Source organism: Myotis brandtii, unplaced genomic scaffold (genome assembly GCF_000412655.1).
Source record: "Myotis brandtii unplaced genomic scaffold, ASM41265v1 scaffold104, whole genome shotgun sequence".
Taxonomy (NCBI): Eukaryota; Metazoa; Chordata; class Mammalia; order Chiroptera; family Vespertilionidae; genus Myotis; species Myotis brandtii.
Genome location: NW_005353497.1, coordinates 384,793 through 405,764, shown reverse-complemented (window position 1 = coordinate 405,764; position 20,972 = coordinate 384,793). Strand labels below are relative to the sequence as shown.

At 44.4% G+C, this 20,972-nt stretch overlaps 1 protein-coding gene across 2 annotated transcripts in view; it reads right to left on the bottom strand.

Annotated features, from left to right (window-relative positions):
* The window catches only part of LOC102246577 (chromosome unknown open reading frame, human C1orf21), a 105,989-nt gene extending 85,579 nt beyond the window's left edge, over nt 1–20,410 (bottom strand). Inside the window, exon 1 of one of the 2 annotated variants that reach the window (XM_005856659.2) lies at nt 20,189–20,410. In XM_005856659.2, coding sequence (XP_005856721.1) covers nt 20,189–20,282 — 94 coding nt within the window. In that variant the 5' untranslated portion in view covers nt 20,283–20,410. The remainder of the gene's footprint in view (nt 1–20,188) is intronic. The other variant, XM_014538034.1, reaches the window with a different exon arrangement.
* Nucleotides 20,411–20,972: the final 562 nt, after the last annotated feature.

Sequence of the window (20,972 nt, the reverse complement as noted above, 5' to 3'; positions counted from 1 at the left end):
AAGGGAAATGACCACCCCCACCCCCCAATGTCTCGGCACTGAAGCCACTAATATAGGCAAAGGGTCCGTCCTCTGGGCTGTCCCCAGCCCTCTCCTCCGGAGAGACCCAATCACCTTCATCCCAGGCTTTCTGCCTCTCTGAAAGAAGGTGAAACATACATGAACCAGATGTTTGAGGAAGCGGAGGAAGAACATATGAATATAACAGGGAAAGAGCCAGAGAGACAAGACACAGAGAAGCTTCAGAGGGTGCCATCTTTATCCTAAAGTCAGCTGGGGCTGGGTGTGAGGGGGCGGGGGACTGGTAGGGATGGAGTGGGAGATGCAACAGCTGCCAGACCTAATTCCTGCCTCCCCCAAAGCACTCAGATCAGGGAGTGGCTGAGATGGAAGGGGTGGTCTACCTTAGGGGCAAAGGAAGTGCCATTGCACCTGATCCCAGCTCCTCCCTCCATGGGACACACATGGATCACAATGGGTGGATTTAAAGGCTTTCTCTTCTGGGCCTGGCTTTGTGACTTCACAGCTGTGTGCCCTGGAGGCAGGGGACAGAGCTCTCGAAGAGGCTCAGTGTGCTGAGATGCCCCTGCAAGAGTGCCGTAGTCCCTTAGCATTCCAGGATCTCGTCCATGTGTTTGGAGAAGACGAGATGAGAGGTGCCCTCGGCTGCCAAAACCAGAGGGTGACACAGCTTCTCTCACGGCCGCACCTTTAATCATGAAGACCGGACCCCGCAGACCCCATTCTTGAATCACTTAATCATTTCAGAGGCGCTAGACAATATGTTTCCTTCATTCACTTGGGGGTTCATTATCCAGGGACCAGGGAACTATTATCCAGTCATTAAGGGCCCCCAACATTCATCTCTGACAAGCGATACAGCCAGCTCCAAACCAGGCTGGATTCCTGCAGGAACGCATGTGCAACCAGAGCTCTCTATGGGAGGGGTTAATTTCTATGTCACGTCATAATAATTCCCAACCAAGACCAGGAGGAGCAGAGGAGGCAGAGCCATACCCAGAGAGGGAGGGCTTGCATGGCTGTGCTGCTGGCGGTTTACCAGGAGTCCCAGGAGCCCTGCTCTGACTGTCCTGCACCGCTGGCTGGCTCTCTGCCAACCGCAGGACCAACCGCTGGGACTCCTGAAAAGTTGGAGACCAGCTAAGTCCTCCCTGCTGTTCTTAGTGGGGTTCCTGTTATCTTTAATAAGCGTTTAAGATAAATGCCAGCCCATTGATAACCTTAATAGCCTTAATAATCATTCTAGACAAAAGCTCGTCCAGTCCTCTATCCTGCCCTTTAATCCTCATGTTAACCCCAGGAGGCTGGTATTCCAAGCCCCTTTTTACAGTTGCAGAGATTAGTCCCTGATTGGGTGGTCAAGGGGCAGTAACCTTAATAGCCTTAATAATCATTCTAGACAAAAGCCCGTCCAGTCCTCTATCCTGCCCTCTGCTTTAATACTCATGTTAACCCCGTGAGACCGGTATTACAAGCCCCCTTTTACAGTTCCAGAGATTAGTCCCTGCTGGATGGTCAAGAGGCAATGGTGGGTTCAAATCCAGGCTGGTCTGAGTCTAGGGAAGAAATGTATTGGTGAGATGATAGAGGCTTAGAGCATGAATGGGTTTAAAAAGGATGTGGACAAATGTATAAGTCACAGAGGTAGGAATAAAAGTTATAAAGACATCCAACCTTCATAGGTAACATCCGAGAAAGTGTGAGACCTCCCTGCTCAGGTCTCAGAGCCTTTCATCAGTGGATACATACTGTGCCTGTGCTCCTTAAGTTAGGAAATCATGTGCCATCCAATGAAGTGCTGTGACCCTTTTGTTCCCATGGCGACCGGACCACTACTGCCTCTATGAGAAAAAAACTGGGTTTTCTACAATATACAGTCAAGTAATGAAGGAGAAGGAGAAGGAGAAGGAGAAGGAGAAGGAGAAGGAGAAGGAGAAGGAGAAGGAGAAGGAGAAGGAGAAGGAGAAGGAGAAGGAGAAGGAGAAGGAGAAGGAGAAGGAGAAGGAGAAGGAGAAGGAGAAGGAGAAGGAGAAGGAGAAGGAGAAGGAGAAGGAGAAGGAGAAGGAGAAGGAGAAGGAGAAGGAGAAGGAGAAGGAGAAGGAGAAGGAGAAGGAGAAGGAACAAGAGGAGGAGGAGAAGGAGGAGGAGGAGGAGGAGGACGAGGAGAAGGAGGGACAGGTATCACTTATGAGCCCCTTAATGTTCCGAATCCAGGTCTGACATATAGCAACCCATTTAATACAACAACTCCATGAAGTGGAACCATTAATGTCTCCACCATCCAGATAAGGGCACTGAGGCACAGAGCATTCACTTATGTATCTATACCATCTAGTGAGAGGGACTGGGGCCAGGCCTTGAAGCCAGGCAGTGTGACTTGGACTCCAGGCTCTTATTCAAGTCTTCCACACATATATTCTAAAGAGAATTTCTGATAAAAATTATCTCTGTGTACTGATTTTCATTACAGAACTATTATGACATGATATCACAACTTGTATCCTCTCCCTGAATGAATGTCACCCTTAAGATAAATAAACCTTTTCAGGTCAGGCATTAAAAAAAAGACATTATAAAATAGGACCTAAAATAAACATACGCAGTGATATTCTTTCAGGGTAAAGTAGGAGGCAGTAACAGCAAATATGAAAAGAGACTCATAAGAGTGCCTCATGTGTCCTCCTTTGTATATGAAATCGATAAGATTCCCCTGTCATCCAGAGGGTCTGAAAGGTGAGTTGTTTTTCTAGGACCGCAGTACATTTCTGCTGATTCATTTGTAGTCAGTCCTTCACTGCCATGTCCAAGATCAATAGCCAGGAATCTGTAGGGTGGTTGGTCAGGATGAGGAAAACATATGACCACTCCAGAAACCCTTCCCCACCTATTGTGGCTGCCACAGAGTCATCACAAACATAGAATAATTTGGCTAACTGTGCGCACGCGCGCGTGCAAAGTATATGTTGATGTCCATCTGATTTGATTGTGTGTGTGTGTGTGTGTGTGTGCGCGCGCGCGCAAAGCATATGTTGATGTCCATCTGATTTGATTTTTTTAAATCATATTTTTATTGATTTCAGTGAGGAAAGGACAGGGAGAGAGAGAGAGAGACAGCAATGATGAGAGAGAATCATTGACTGGCTGCCTCCTACATGCCCCCTACTGGGGATCGAGCCCACAACCCTAGCATGTGCCCTTGACCAGAATCGAACTGATTTGATTTTTTAATTGAGTTCTGACTTAAGTTGATTCCTGTGAGGGAACAGATTCTCAGATAATGACCCGGACAGAGAAAAGCATTCGCACTGGAGCATCCCAGCACCACCCCCTCTAAGCACCTGTCTCACCATCAGGCCAGATGGGCTCCCGCTCTTTGTGAAGAGCAGAGCTAATGAGAAGATAATATGGCCTGAAGCAAAAAAAAACAAAAACAAAACAACAACAAAAAACCCCAACAGCAAAACAAAACAAAACAACAACAACAACAACAAAAAAAAAACCCCAACAGCAACAAAAAGAAACCCAAGGGGGCTGGGGTGGAGGGGAAAGTTTTGTAGAAGATTAGAGAAAGGGGGAGATTTCTGAGGTAGTGGAAAGACAGACAAAGGTCACCAGACTGGCAGAGAGCTAGGGATTCATGAGAGTTGATGCCAGTACGGTGTAGAGTGGTTTATGAATGGAAGACCTCTTTGGGGTTCTTTGATGCTATTCAGTAAAAATGCAAACTGCTTGTCAATGATCTTTAGTGTTTCTTGTTAATAAGTCTCTGGATTGAAGCTGGCTTCCGGGGGGCAGGAGGGGGATGACTTGATCTGGGTTATACAACCGTTAGAAATTATTCAGTGGCAGTAAAACCATTCACAAGAACAGGAAGACACTAGACAGAGTCATTTTCAGTTAAAGTCATTCCCCAGTTCACAAGCATCGCCACTGAATTTTGAAAAGGGGAAGATGTGATAAAATAGTGTAGCTTCTCCACTTACGAAAAATATGCATGACTTGACTTTCCCCGCAGAGCTCATGAAAGAAAGGCTCGAGTTCATGAAGGAAGGTCCTGGGGTGCTAGGGAAGGGCCCACAGGTGGGTGGGAAGGAGGTGGAGGGCTCTCACCCTCTTTCTCTCCTTTCACAAGTCAGTACCTCTTCTCACGGGAGCTTCATTCATCTAAGATGAAAGATCACACTGTGCATAGCCAAGTTATTTTCCCCTGGCCTAGGGGACCAAAGTGTGTTCTGATGGTGACAAATAATGGCCCTTGGGAATAATGTGTCTGGGAGAGCTTATCGGGAGAGCGATGCAGTAAATAAAAACACACTATCTTCCACAGCCTGGTTGGTTTGAACAAACCTATTTTATTTTTATTGATTGATTAAATTGATTGGGGTGACATTGGTCAATATGAACATATAGGCTTCAGGGTGCATTCCTATGCCATAAGATCTGAATATTACACCATGTACCCACCACCCAAAGTCAAATCTTCTCCTGTCACCTTATATTAGGACTCCTTCTCACCCTACCCCTGGCAAGAACGATATGATTTCACTCACATGTGGGATATAAAACTGAAATTCATGAACACAAACAGCAGTGTGGTGACTGCAAGAACAAGCCTGTTTTAGTAACACATTTGCTCAATTTGTTTATAAACAATGATAGTGGTTTTGAATATTTATTTGGGGAGAGATAGTGGTTTTGAATATTTATCTTTTGGGGAGAGAGGATGAGAGTCATTCATAAGGGCAGCTGAGCAGTTTAATTAAATTCCTGTCATCTAAACTATATGACATAGCAATTTCCAAGTAGGCTTTGTAGTGAGAGCCTGAGGACAGAGAGCTGACGGAGAGGTGGTACTTAGGGACCCTCACCCACCGTGTACATGTAACCTATTTAAATGTAGACTGCGATCTCCAACATTGTTAAAGATAGCATTCCATTTTGCTTCCTAGAGGGATGCATAGTAGCAAAAAAGAATCATTGTATCACCTCATACCTGTTAGAATGTCTACTACCAACAGGGTGAGAGATAAGAAGTGTTGGTGAGGATGTGGAGAAAAGGGAACCCTTGTGCACTGTTGGTGGGAATATAAATTGGTGCAGCCACTAGAAACCAGTATGGAGGTTCCATAAAAAATTAAAAATAGAACCACCATAGGATCCAGCAGTCCTTCTTCTGGGTATATATCCAAAGAAAATAAAATCACTATCTGAAAGAGATATCTGTACCCCCATGTTCATTGCAGCATCATTCACAATAGCCACAATACGGAAACAACCTAAATGTAGAAATACATAAAGAAAATGTCATATATATATTGAATATATATGAATATTATTCCATCGTGAGAAAGAAAGAAATCCTGTCATTTGTAACAACGTGGATGGACAAATGGCAGAGAAAGACAAATACTGTATGATATCACTTATATGCGGAATCTAAAGAAGTTGAATTCATAGAAACAGGGTAGAATGGTGGTTACCATGGACCGGGGAAAGAGGGAAATGGGGAGATATTGGTCAAAGGGTACAAACTTCCAGTTATAAACGGCAGAAGTTCTGGGGACCTAGGTACAATGTGGTGACTCTAGTTATTATACACTTGAAAGTTGCTAAGAGTAGAGCTTAAAGTTCTCACCACAAAAAAAAGGTAACTATGGGGGGTGATAGATGTGTTAACTAACCTTGTTGTGGTAATCACTTTGCAATATGTAAGTATATTCAATCATCATACCATACACCTTAAATCTGTACAATGCTATGTGTCAATTACATACAAATAAAGCTGGAAAAGTAGCAAAAAAAGAACTGTAATTTCGAAGTCTTTGGATGCTTTAAATCAGGTATTTTCAACATGTAGCAAAGTATGACAGGCCTATGCAATTCTATACAACAGGCCATAGTTTGATTTTTCACCCTATCTTGCTAAGACTGAGAACACAGTCATTGAATTAGAACTTAAAAACCGGGTATCCTATGAATCACTAGATAGGAGGGGCTTCTGTTGGCACAGAACGTCACCCTCCACTCCCAACCCTAACTGAAAAACTCGTGGGTCATGAAGCTCATATTTAATGGTTCTCCAAATACATACCGAACCTGGCCAGGTCTCACTATCTCCATTTATATTTCCCGAATCCAGACCACCTTCATCTCTTGCCTTAACCAGCCTCTGTTACTTCCTTCCACTCTTGCCTCTTATAGTCTACTAGAGGCCCTGGTGCACAAAATTCATGCATGGGTAGGGTCCCTAGGCCTGGCTGGCGATCAGGGCCAATCTGTGGGGCGACCAGTGGGGTGATTGGGGGGGGGTTCCCCGCTCGCACCCACCTTGGCCGGCCTGGGGCCTGCGGGCTGGGGGCAGCTCCTGCGTTGAGCGTCTGCCCCCTGGTGGTCAGTGCGCATCATAGTGACCGGTCGTTCCGCTGTTTGGTTGATTTGCATATTAGGCTTTTATTATATAGGATTCACCACATAGCAGCAAGAATATGCCTTTCAATTAAAAACCTAAGTCAGACTACATCACTCTTCCATTTTCTGAACCCTGTCCTGGCTTCTAGTACAGAATCCAGAGTCCACATGTGGCATGTACATTCCAACCTCAGCATCCCCTCTGAGTCTATCACCTACCACTCTCCTGGCATGAGGACCTCGGGCTTCACGCTGGAACCTATGAGCTACCTCCCTCAGGAACTTGGTCCTGTGGTTCCTCGCCTGAAACACTGTCCCTGGGTATTCTCAAGCCTTCCTCCCTTTCTTCAGGTGTCTGCTCAAAAACGTCAACTGCTCAGATGAATCTTCTAGGACCAACGAGTCTAAAATAGCTGCTCCGTGACTCTCCCCTTTTTTATTTTTCTCATGGCTCATCCCCACCTGACAGTGGATTAAATGTCTCTCTGCTTATTTCTTGTGTCATCGAGGAGGTAGGCAAAATAAGGGCTCTCACTGTCTTATTATGTGTCACCTCTGCTACTAAAAGCCAATTGAATAATCTCTCAATAAACATTTTGTGAATGAATAATTACAATGTTCAGAGTTCTGTAGGAGCTGAAAGCATATTGTATTTTATTTTAATAACTGGCAATTCAGTAACTGCACTGGGAGAAATAAGGCAAGAAATGAAGGAGAAAAGCTGTGGTCAAAATTCAAAATCTAAACACTCTTTTAATAAGGAAACATTTCTTGAATGAAAGAAGGCAATGGGAAGGAAAAGATGAATGAAAAAAAAATGTGTTAAATAGCTGAAACAATAAATGCCAAAAATGCTCGGGGCAACATTAAAAAGAAAATCCTTTTTCATATATAGTTTGACAATTTCTTCTTTGGTCATAGATCAAAATCGACAGTGACATTTACACAGTGAAACACGGGTGCCTGTAGCTAGGAGGGAATTCAAATGCAATTTAGCTGGTCTCCAATGTGGTTTTTAAAATGGAAATGGAACGTAATCTAAATGGAGATTTGTCCCAGTTTGGTTTTGTTTCACAATTTGAAAATATTCATTAGTTTCGTAGACTGCTGTTTTAGTGCCAGGCCTTTTCACTTCACCCTTCATCTTGTACCTTCAACTCTTCATAAATGCAAATATCCATTTACATTATAACTGGAGCATGAACTTAAATTACCTTTAAGGAAGTGGACTGCACACACGTTCCCCCACGGCCTTCCTCCTATGCACGAATCCTCTTCCCCAGCGTTGGCCCTTCTATCTAAGAGACCTTACTTATGCAACCTTTCAAAAGCCATCAAAGACCATGTGCAGGAGGCAGCTGATCGATGTTTCTCTCTCATCGATGTTTCTAACTCTCTATCTCTCTCCCTTCCTCTCTGTAAAATCAATAAAATATATTTAAAAAAAAAAAAAAAGAGACCTTACTTATGCAACCTTTCAAAAGCCATCAAAGACCATTTTCATTCACAGCTAAAAAATGTGTTAGCAATTATGTTAGCAGAATATTATTTATACATACATTTAAGAAAATTCTCACTCTAGAATATGTTTTTCATTGATTCTTGAGAAGGAGGAAGGGAGAGGGAGAGGGAGAGGGAGAGAGAGAGGGAGAGGGAGAAAGAGAGACACATCAATTGGGTGCCTTCCATTGATACTCTGACCAGGGATGGAACCTGTAACCTGGGTATGTGCCCGATGAGGAACTGAACCCGGGACCCTTGGGTACACCATACAACACTATAACCAACTGAGCCATATCAGCCAGGGTGAGTTATATGTCATTTACTATTACAACCATAAGACTATTATCTCTGTTATCCTTGAGAATTTGACTTTCTGTGAGTTTTGACTGTCTCTTGTCTTGAAAGTGACCAGGTTACAGTACAGTAGTTCTTGACAAAGTCAGTCATCTGGGAAATTAAATGTTCTCTTTTTGACTGCTTTTGTTTGAAATTACCTTCCATTTTAGATTTCATTATCCCTTTCAAATAACAGGACCAATGTCCTCTACCACGACGTCTAACAAAAACTTTAAAATAGAAAGTCAGCAACTTGAATCTCACGTTGACTAGCAAGTGCACAACACCAATTTAAGCATCGCTGGGTGAAAGATAAATAAAAACCCAGCCAGACAAGATAGAGGGAGGACAGTGCCCCACACACTTCCAACTTTCTCACCTTCTAGCTCGTGGTAATGCTTTGAAGCTACAGAAGATACTAGCAATACTCCTTTTTAATTTCTTAGAAGAAAAAAAAAATGACCTCATGAAGCAATCAACACCTTAACTGACTCTGGACCATAAAGCTGTTCATTATTGAACACTACCACCACTATCATTTTATTTTAAAAAATAAAAACAATGTGATATATCATCTTTTCAGTGGCCCCCTGGCTTCAGAAAAATGGAGAACTCAGAGTCGTGTGAGCTGTTCACAGTCTGGGGGTCCAAGTAGAGACTTCGAACATTGATGCCCAACTCTCGCAGAGCAATCACCTGCGCTCAGTCCACTCACTCCCAAGATGAGAAACTGAAGCTCACAGAGGTCACCTTGGAGCAGAGACTCTGGCTGAACCCAGAAGTCCCCCAGATCTCCAGCCGCTCCAGTCAACAGCTTCCTTATAAACTGGGCTGACTAGGCGACAGGCACTGGTTTTTGTCCATTTTAATAAAACCTCATGCAGCATGTAGCCCACTGTGAACTCTAAGAGAAGTTACTTCGGCAAAGAATGACAGTGGAAAATTGGAGACGAACAGAGAGATTGAGATTCAAGTCACAAAGGATGAGGACAGCTCAATCTAACATTAGTCACGTGACAACCCCCCCACATCACCCTGTTGGTTTCTCCTCTTTATGCTTTGAAATGAAGAGCCCACTGGCTAAAAATAACCTTAAAATGGGGAATTCTATCATGGTTATTTCCTAACTTTCAGCTAGTTCTCAAATCTTAAGCAACTTGTTGGGTACAGGTCTGAAAACAGGCAAATAAAAGCAGCACGAGTTAGCAAAGTTAGCTCTTTTTCCAGAGCCCTGAAGTTCGCTGTCATCAGTTTTCACCACGGTGAAGTCCGTGTTGAGAGGTGGGGGACATAAGACCTTTGTTCTGAGTAACCACTCCTAAAGGATACTTCTGAAAACAAGGAAAGGGGCTGCACCTGCTAGAATTTCCAGTGGCAACAGGTATATGAAAAACACTGAACATTCTCTTTCTAAGCTGGGATCTTGACCACTTTGCTATTCATTATTATAACCTAGGCAAGCAGTGACTTTAAGTTAAGAAGGAACGGGAAGATAAGGTAGCAAGGCATGGTGGCTAAATGTACAGATTTGGGGACTGAACTGATAAGTTCCTATTAAAACCTATCCCATATGGTAGTATGAGAATTAAATGAATTCACAAACAGCAGAATACCTGAAATGATGGCTGCCATAGAAAAGGTACTAAATAAAGAAACTGCGTTTAGAAAGTTTTCTAGATTATTCTCTTTTAAGAGTGATGTTCATCCTAGTGTGTTTCCAAAAAAAAAATATTTAATTTTTAAAAAAACCTCCTTTAGAAAAAGAGATGTTAAAATATGTGGAAAATACACCAGAAGCACAGAGACTCGCCTGTAATCAGCACCACCAGTAAAGATTGATCAGAGATAATCCTTCCTCGCCTTTCTCAGTCAACACCGAGAGGCTTTCTTTTCGGCCCATGTGCATATACATTAACTATACATTGTCTGCCTGGCCGACATGGCTCAGCGCTTGAGCATCAACCTATGAACCAGGAGGGCACATGCCCAGGTTCAAGCTCGATCCCCAGTGTGGAGTGTGCAGGAGGCAGCCGATCAATGACTCTCTCATCATTGATGTTTCTATCTCTCTCTCCCTCTCCCTTCCTCTCTGAAATCAAAGAGAATACCTTTAAATTTTTAAAAAATGCATATACACTGTCATTCAATAAATGAAGACATCCCACATGCCCAAATTTCATAACCAGATTATTTTCCATTTAACCTCAGAGAATTTTAATACAATGAAGTGAACAAACAGAAATACCCAAACAAGGAGATGAAGCCTCAACTTTGTAATTTTTGTTATCTTCCTATCCCCAAAGTCTAGAGAATTTGGGATTAATTATTCCACACACTTGGGTTTCACTTGGCCTAAGGAACCGCAGAGCCACACAGAGTCAGACCTGCAAATGAGTCCCCAGCCTCTAAAACACAGGCTTGCCCTTCCCCCTTCAGTTCAGAAATAAGTCCCCCAGATCCTAGTCAACAGGAGCTGGCTCAGGAACAGGGTGCAAAACAGGGGGTGTCTTCTTACCAGTACTAGTGACTATCTGCCAACAACACCAAAAGAAACTCAATGTAGTCCTAGCTGGGTTTGCTCAGTGGATAGAGCATCAGTCTGTGGACTGAAGGGTCCCAGGTTCAATTCTGGTCAAGGGCACATGCCTGGGTTGCGGGCTCGATCCCCAGTAGGGGCCATGCAGGAAGCAGCTAATTAATGATTCTCTCATCATTGATGTGTCTCCCTCTCCCTTCCTCTCTGAAATCAGGCCTACAATGACTTTTCCCATTGCCATGGTACCCATGCACATCTGGGCCAACACTCAGTGTAGTGCTTTGCTTCATGTTTTCAAATGTCTACTTCGTGCCGAATTACTTCCTGGGCCTAAATGGTGTTTTTTCTAAACTTGGGTAAACTCTTTGCGGGCAGGTCACCTGATTGTTTGTCTCCACACTCACCAGCACCCGGGGCCTGGTTAGGATCAACGGGAGCTGCTCTCGCCTTGTAACTGGCCAGCGAACACCACTGGCAGAATTGCTATCTCCGGAGGACTTAATTGGATGAGGCAATTTTCCTCACTGTTGAGAATACTGTTATCAGAAGCACAATTAAACTGTGACACCAATTTAGGATCACAAACTACTCAGCTGGAAATATTTAGCCGCTGAAGAACACTCAGGAAGGCCTCGTGGGTGAACGGCGTGGCAGGCCGACTCCTGCTCTGTGCCAGGGGATGGGCATGCCATTGGCCCTCCCACCGTGTCCCAACCCTCCCTCTAAAAATGGGGGCAAAGACTCAGGGTTTACCTGCAGCGACCAGTGCCTACATGCCTCTCAGGGCAGTAACTGTCGCCATGGTTTTAGGTTCCTGATCCTATCACACATGAAGAATATATGATGGCTCTAGCATCTACTTTGGTGACACCACCAATGCGCTCTACTAAACAGAGCCATGTTGGATTCCCACATGGGACAAACACCACACCATCAAGTGGTTGCATCCCCTGGCTCGTCTGGTTCTACGATGCTGTAGTGATAATACAGTCTCAACAGGGACTTTAGGCCTGTTCCCGCATTCATATTTCAGGGTCTATGATGACCTAACCTGAGGTGAGGCTGAAAACTTATCTTAAGAAATCAGCAGCAGATCTGGACTTCCTGTTCAGTCTTTTCTAAATGCTCAGCCAATTTCCAGAGGCCTGACATAATTATGATTCCTGAACTGCCTGTGTGAGCTCTGTGGTGTTTTGAAAAAAATTAGTGTACAATTTCCAAATATTTACAACTCTTGCCCTAATGTGAGAGTTTCTAAAGTCATTCCCCCACTGGTTTGGTAAAAGCTTCCCCGTCTCCTCTCAACATATCTGATGTCCAATGTACCTGTGAGTCTTCCCACTGTCTCTTGGCCAGAAACTCCTGTCCCACCTCATTCCTTTGTCTGTTATGCGTCTTTTAAGACAGCTGAGACCTTAATCATCCTCTTTTTTTTTTTTTTTGTAAATCCTCACTTGAGGATATTTTTTCCATTGCTTTTTAGAGAGAGTAGAAGGAAGGGAAGGAGAAGAAGGACAGAGAGAGAGAGAGAGAGAAACATTGATGTGGGAGAGACACATCAATTGGTTGCCTCTCACAGGAGCTCTGACTAGGACCAGGGATCACACCTGATCTTGACTGGGATTTGAACCCTCCACCCTTTGGTGTGTGTGCTGACACACTCTAACGACAGAGCTACACTGGCAAGGGCTTAATCATCCTCTTTATAAGTCTTCCCCTAGACCCTGCTACATCATCAACATACGATACTCGCATTTTTTGTTGAGATGCCCCTCTCATATCATTGTCAGGTCCTAAAGGCAGGGACCATGTTTAGTACATCTTTATAGCCCCAATGCCTAGCACCTGAGCAGCAGATGGTTAGCACGTACTTACTTAGTAGACTGAACGGAACTACTAGGTTTTAAATGAAACCAACAAGTGCCAGTGAGTGATCAGACTCTGTTTACCTGGACAAACAAGTCTGACAGTCAAACCCCTACTGCCCAGGGCTAGTTTAGTGACAGACCGATCTCACTGGGACAGATCTCACCTGCCCTGAAAGCCCAGCGGAAGGCCTTTGGAAGAGGGAATCATACTTATCAAAATCGATAGCTGTCCTGAACAATACATATTAACTGGAAAAGTTGTAAACGGTATGGGAAAATACAAGGACGGATTAAGAACCATCTGAAACTCCACGACAGAGAGCTTGCCATTGTTCATGTTTTGGTGAACAGCCTTCTAGACATTTCTTTTATGCACAGAATTTGACACATACTCTAAACAAAGCAAACTGACAAACAAGGTATGCTGGGTAAAGCCAGCATCTTCCTTAGGGAATAAAGTAGGTAACAATGGTACAACTACAGGTGGTGTCAGATGGGTACCAGCCTTGTCCGTTAATATAAGTACCTAATCACTACGTTATAAACCTACAACTAACATAACATTGAATGTCAACTCTAACTGGGGAAAAAAAAATTTTTTTTAAGTCAGCATCCTCAATTCCAGCCACAGTCCCATTTCTTTAAAAAAGAAATTTTTTTTTATTGATTTCAGAGAGGAAGGGAGGAGAGAGAGATAGAAACATCAACGATGAGAGAGAATCATTAATTGGCTGCCTCCTGCACGCCCCACACTGGGGATTGAGCCCGCAACCTGGGCATGTGCCCTGACTGGGAATCGAACCAGGACCTCCTGGTTCATAGGTCAACGCTCTAACACTGAGCCATGCTGGCTGGACCAGTCCCACTTCTTTAGTTAACTGCACTGGCATGGCTCTTAGCTTCAGTTTCCTTTTGTATCAAGCGGGGAAAATAAAGATAATCACATAGAAAAAGCCTTACAAACTGTAAAATATGAGTCAAACTAGTCTTTTGATGGAAAGATAACACATATTCACACACCTCGCACAGAACAGAAGCTGGTTTCTGCACAAACCCATCAAACACGTCTCCTGCCCTTACGGTTCTTCTTCAGACTCAGTGAAAACAAAATGGGTGGGGGGCGATTTCCTCACTGACCGCTGGGAATCACACCACCAGACGTCAACAGAAACCTCCCAGGCCAGCACGGAAGTTACGCTGGAGGCAGCTAAGGACCGGCACGAACCAGCGCAGAGAGATGAGCCAGTTAGTGTGTTCCTCCTCATCTGCCCAGCTGCAAATCTCGGCCTCTCTGATAGTTCTGGGCACCCGAAACCCTCCTCCCGGCTGAGCGCACCTCCCACCTCTGCAGAGTCAAAGCAGAAAATGGGGGCAGCTGCCTCAGCCCCACCCCTTTTCTCTTCGATTCAATAAGAAGTAAACTCCCAAACTGAAACCTGCAAAGAGGTTTTAAGCACCACCACTGCCTTTCAGTGACTTAAACCAGCACTACCCAGTACAAACGGAATGTGAATTACACATGCATTTTGAAGATTTCTAGTAGCCACATTAAGTTAAAAAGAAACTGGTGAAGTTAATTTTTAAAATGTTACATTTAACCCAATACGTTAAAAATATTATCATTTCAACATGTAACACAAAAATTATTAATAAATGCCCTAGCCCAAGTGGCTCAGTGGATAGAGTGTTGGCCTGTGGACTGAAGGATCGCAGGTTCGATTCAGGTCAAGGGCATATACCTTGGTTGCAGGCTTGATCCCCAGTAGGGGGCGTGCAAGAGGCAGTCGATCAATGATTTTCTCTCATCATTGATGTTTCTATCTCTCTCCCTCTCCTTTCCTCTCCGAAATCAATAAAAATATATTAAAAAATTATTAATAAGCTATTTTATATTCTTTTCTTCATACTAAGTCCTCAAAATCCTGTGTATACCTCACACTGACAACATACCTCACTTAGGACTAGTTATATTTCATGTGCCCAACAGTCACATGTGACTAGTGGCTACAGTATTGAATGGCACAGAGTTAAATATTGTTTTCCCTGTTACTGTCTCATAAACACAAACAGACGAATTAATCTCCACTGTACACAGAAATTATTATAGGAAAAAAACAGTGATTACTTTGCCTCCAGCTGCTTGGAATCTGCAATCTGACATATTTGAATTTGATAAATTTTCTCATTTAATCTTCACTATCACCTGTGAAGCTGGTCTCTACAGTATTTCAGATGAGTAACAGTTTGGCATGACATCACACACACGCACACACACATACACACACACACTCACCTGTTACATGTTCTCAATTTATGTAGCCAAAGATCAGAACAGAACTGGTCACACAGCAATATTGAGCCCAAGTGAACGAAATCAGTCAAATTCTTGCTTCACTGCTGCTCTTTTATGCTCAGTTTTACACCATGATCCCAGAAGAAATTTCTATAGTATCCTAAGCACTTCCACTTCAGGGAGTACTTATAAACATTAGACTCTCTTGGTCCTTAAGCCAAACTCAGCACGAATCAAGGCCACCTGGTCATACGGGGGAACTGACATGGTCAGGGCCCAACCTGATCGCTCTGCCTCCAGCTCCTGGCATCCTGGGAACCCTGTGTCCTCGCAGGACCATACAGTCCCTGCCTTCGGGGGACTCACCAGCTCCTAACAGAGATGACACATATAAACACACAATGGAAGATCAGACACATAAACAACTAAACCAAGTGTGTAAGTACAGTAGGAAGGAGAGAACTTTGTGAAGGTGTTAGGAAAGTTTCATGCACGTTTAGGTGAAGTTCGGGAAAAGAGCAGGACTTAAGGAGCTGGAGGCAGGAGCAAGGGACCAGGCCACGCAGAGGTGATGGTGCAGCGGGGGGCCTGGAGGACAGGGAGTGTGCGATGAGGACGCAGGTGAGCTGTCAGTCTGGCTGGAGGACAGGGAACATGACGGACAGAGTATGAAACGAGGCTGCAAAGGTGGGCGTGAGCCATTTCCATGTTCACTGAGGATTTAGGATTTCACCAGCTGAGAAGTAGGGGCAATAGAAAGTTCTGGAGCAGGAGCACTGACACGACACGGGTGTACTTTTGAAAATCGGACACAACCTGACGTAGTGCAAGAAACGGACATTTAAAAACAAGCAAAGAACAAATACACAATAAAGGGGGTTCATGGAGATCAGGCGAGAGGACACTGCACTATTCTGGGGTACAGGCTACCCCAGCCTAAATTCTGGTGGTGGCAGGAAAACTGATGCTGAGAGAAAGCTGAGATTCATAGGATCTGGGAACTGGAAGGGACAACGTCCTCAGGTTGAAAGCCTTTTCAGGACTGGTGACCCTCATGCAAATAAGAAAGTCAACAGAACTAAAGAGTTTTCCTCTCATTGGGAGGCGCTCAGAAGAGATAGTGATCTCAGGTTTGATATATTCATTTCCCGAACCTGTTCTATGCACCCTTAGTCGGGACACTGGTAAGTCAAGGCCCCACTGTATTCATTTCCTGAACCTGTTCTATGCACCTACTTTAATAGACTAAGTGGATGACGGCTGAAAGAAATCCAGTAAGCACCTGGCTTTCCTTAGAAGTTGCTTAACTCGTTTATGATAACGTGAACCTGCTGGTCACTTATTTTATGCAAGCTGGTCTTGGCAGTCTGCTCAGCTGTCCTCTGAATGACCTCACAGATCTGCAGGCCATTCTTCACATCTGCCCTGACCAATGAGGGAAGGGAATTCCCATCTGGAGATGAGCTTCTGGCCTGGATTTTACTTCTGAAAGGACCACAGTACGTAAGGCACAACTCTAGATCCGAAACTTGCTATGCTTTGATATTTAAAGTGACAGAAAGTCTCTGGGTAAATGTCAGTGGTAAATTTCCACGTCGATAACCTGAATTCTATGAAATCTAGAAATCAAGGCGCCCATTTCTCACTCAATCCTTAATGGTGGCATAGTCTACATAAACTCTGTCTCACACTTCTGGAGTGGTCAGTCTCCCAAATAAACCAAACTATCACAGAGATCAAACTGCTTCTTAAAAACAGAAATTACCATCTGTCAAAACACATTGCTTGATCAATGCTCCCCAGTAGGTCCTTGGAAGCTACAAAATTAAATTAACACCTTTAGGAAAAGGATCGAATGTGTGTGCGCACACATACTCCAGAGCCAGCCCCAAATACACCACGCTTCACAGACTTTGTCAACACGTCAGCAACACATGGTAATAACATTTTCAAACATTTAGCTTTTAAAAAGTGAATGAGGCTACTTTATTCATTAAAAAAAGGATGCGTGATGTACAAAGCAGAATATAACTGTCCAGGTTGGAATATAATCTGGTCATGGACTTCTCGTTGCCTCCCTCAATGGGTGTGGGGATCAGTCTCCAAAGACGGCCCCCAACAATTCCTCCCCGCCCTGTGGCACAGACCCAGGAGATGGAGAGCCTCTGGGCTCCCCTGACGCTGGCTGGGTCTTGTGACTGGTGCCAAAAGTGACATTCTTGGACCTTCAGGCCCAGGCATTAGGCTGACAGCTTCTACTTTATCTCTTAGAAGCACACACCCATGTGAAAAGTTGGACTACCCAGCCAGAAAGAGGTCTAGGGGACAGGGAGGCCTAGAGCCCGGTTGGTCCGTTGAGCTGAGTTGCATTCCTAGCTGGATGCACCTGCATGACTGAGCTCAGGCAAAAACAGCAGATGAAACCCAGCTACCCCATAGAATCATGTGCTGCTTCAAGCCACTAAGTTTGGGGTACTTTGTTACACTGAAACAATGGGTGACAAAAGATATCAAACGGGCATGGCTGGGGTGGTTCAGTGACTGAGCATTGACCCATGAACCAGGAGGCCACAATTCGATTCCCAGTCAGGGCATGTGCCTGGGTTTCGGGCTCGATCCCCAGGAGGGGCTTGTAGGAGGCAGCCAATCAATGATTCTCTCTCATCACTGATGTTTCTATCTCTCGCTCCTTCAGCCTTCCACTCTGAAATTAATAAAAATACATTTTCAGAAAAAAAAGATATCTAATGGTTAAAAGTGGTCCATCCAGATCTATCATTCACCTGTGATCATATTGGCTATTGTACACTTCCACTGCTTGCAAACAAATTTCAATGGAGAAACACAGATAGGACCTGCTTTTGTGATGTTCAAGCACAGCCATTCAGTAGTATCCAGAGCACTGGCACTGATGTGCAGCACTGGACTCTGACAATTCTCCCCCCAGGCCCTTGTAGGACAAGAAAAAATGTCCCTTGATTGGTTTAGGGAGCTCTCTCCCTCCTTGTATTCCTGCAAATGTTTACTCGAGAGAATAACGAGATGACAAATGCAGGAGTGAATAAAACTTCAATATGAGTATTAGGAGGATAAAGAAAAGTTAGAGGCCGCAGCTGCACTGTATGGCATGGGCATGGATGGCATGGAGCCACACAGACTGGGCAGGCTCGGGTTGGACTGGATTATCAGCCTCAAGTTTTGACCCTTCTCTACATCCGCACCCTTGCCATGAATGCACTGTGGTTGGATGTACTTCTCTGTCTCTTGTCTCTGAAACTGTTCACGTGACTTGACTTGAATGTTGGTACCAGTGCCAGCTCTAAGCCAAGCTTAAGAGGCACCCTATGTATTGCTTGCGCATTTGCCCTTTCAAAAGGAGGGCATGCCTCCTTGGCTCTCTGGTCCCAGGAGGAAGATGAAAGACATGGGGCAGAGCCACTCCAGCTGACCCACCAACTCGTGATTGAGAAAGACGTGCTCACTGTTGAATGCCGCTGAGATCCGGAGGCAACAATTGCCCAACACGAGGCTCCTTTATTAAATACTAACACTTGCAAAATACAAATGGTACTTTCGGACAATAGAAAGTCTTCTCGGCTATAAAAGTTGTAACTAAGTTAGCAAATGGATGTTTAGGTTCCAATGAGCCATTTTCCCAGAAACTGTGGTTTCAATGATCTAGATTCTAGTTTTATTAAGATGCTATGTTCCTGTTCTCCATAGCTCGAAAGCCTATGTAGTCAACACTAGAAACAAACTTGTTCCAGGAAACTAGTACTTCTTTTTATCTTTTTAATTTTTATATTTGTTATTGATTCCAGAGAGGAAGGGAGAGGGAGAGAGAGAGACAGAAACATCAATGATGAGAGAGAGCATCAATCATCGATCGGCTGCCTCCTGCATGCCCCACACTGGGAATCGAGCCCGCAACCTGGACATGTACCCTGACTGGGAATTGAACCGTGACCTCCTGGTTCACAGGTCAATGCTCAACCACTGACCCAAACTGGCCGGGCTAGTACTTCTTCTTAAAGAAACAAAATCCTCCTCCCCATGTACACCCGTCCACCACAAGCAGAGCATTGGGTCTTCCAGAGCATTCCCAACTCGTCACCAAGGGACTGAACCAGCCATTACCCTGGATCAAAGCCTAGAGGCTCGAAAGGCAGTAGAATTGTGTGACAATGACTGTGTAGTGCAACTTCAACTGATTGCATGGAAACATTATTTCAACGAGGTTCTTGATCAAACATGAGATCAAGAGGTGCTTTTATGAATACAAGTGCCATGTAAATGCCAACTAGTGTGTATTACTGATCAAGTAACTCAACAAAAACTGCTGCAGCTGCCTTGTACTAACTGGAATTTTGTACTAACACACAGACAATACTTCATCAGAGCGATATTGATCTTCCAAGGAACAAGCTTAAGGTTAGGTGAACTCAAAAGCCTAGAAGTGGCCGGGCAGGCAAAGTCCATGGGCAGTGAGTGAACTGACCACCAGGGAGGCTTAGTGGTTCACTGGAGGTGACAGCCTGATGCAGGGGAAACTGCTACCCACCCCGCCATCCACACACTTTAACAGCTCACAGCTCAATTTTGAAAATAAAATCTATTTTAATAAACACTGTCTTTATAATTATTCAAAGCATGTGTATACATTTTTGAGGGGCACCCTATATTGGCAGGCCAGATGTGGCCATAAGTCGGCAGTTTGTGACCTCACTAGGTATTGTACAATCACCTTGAGACATCATAGAAAGGCTGAAAAATGATCATTCAATTCATTGTATTTGTATTTGTGACTCAGAAATGTTATCATTCACATAAAGAGTAACTGTCTATTAACAACCCCCCCCCCCAATGCTTCACTCTCTCATTTATTAATCCTCACTCTCTTCACTTTTGGACCTGTTTTCAGGCTTATAGTTCTGCCAGGACACCCTGTGGATGCTGTCCCATACACCTATTTATGTCCTATTGAAAACTTGATTTAAATGCTAGCTTTGGCATAAAACCCCCATGGTCCTCCTCGAAGCCCCCTATGTATAAGCTATAATGAAAATTGTCCAATGTATGAAATCTTCATTGATTTCTCTCACATCTCAGCCCTTCCCCAACACCCCCCCAAATGGTATAACATCATAACACTACAAGGATTCACTCCCTCGAAAGTGAAAGGCCTGGATCAACAGGTCAAGACTAAAGTTCAAGGGCACTCACCGCCAAACACATCTCCGTTCTGGTAGTTTTTCCCTTTCTGGGCTTCCTCTTCATTTTGAACAGTGGCAACATGCTTGGCGGAGGCACAGCCCATAGTCTCATTCGCTCAGCTTCAGCCGGGCTGAACTGCAAATCATCTCTACAGACACGGGGACATTTTTCTTCTCTTTAAACACGAAGAAAATCCGCCTTCCTGCTGAGTTGGTCGAGATGTGCGCACCTGCAAGAAGCAAAAGCTAGATCAGAATGAGTGAGACAAAGCCCATGTCTGGGAGTCTTGCTGTGCTGTGGGACAAGGAATGTACCAGAATCCCTGCACGGCCTCACTGTGCTGGGGGTGGCACTGAGCCCTGCAGAACGCAATGCAACATGGACCATCCCACCTGATCCCTGCTCAGCAAGCAAGAGCAGAAGGCACGGCCCCTACACCACACGTGGCTGAACTCTTTAAGGAGATAAAAATATAGATACATATTTATTTATTCAAATAAATATCTGAGCACTATTACTTGGCAGACACAGGCAAGCACGTCTGCTAATGTTCTGGAATATCAGAAGCCTTCAGAGGAAGGAAAGCATGCTCATGAGATGCACATCATTTGGGCGGCTGGAGAAAGTTCTTCTTCCCCATCCTGCCCTGCAGGCCTGACCTCAGCTTCTCAGATTTTGCCAGGAGGAGGTGGCCTTCCTCCTTAGGCTGGCCCATGGACTAGTTTACACATTCCTGGTGGGTTCTGCAAGTAATTCAGCATTTTATTTGACCGGAGGTGACACTGTTTTGTAG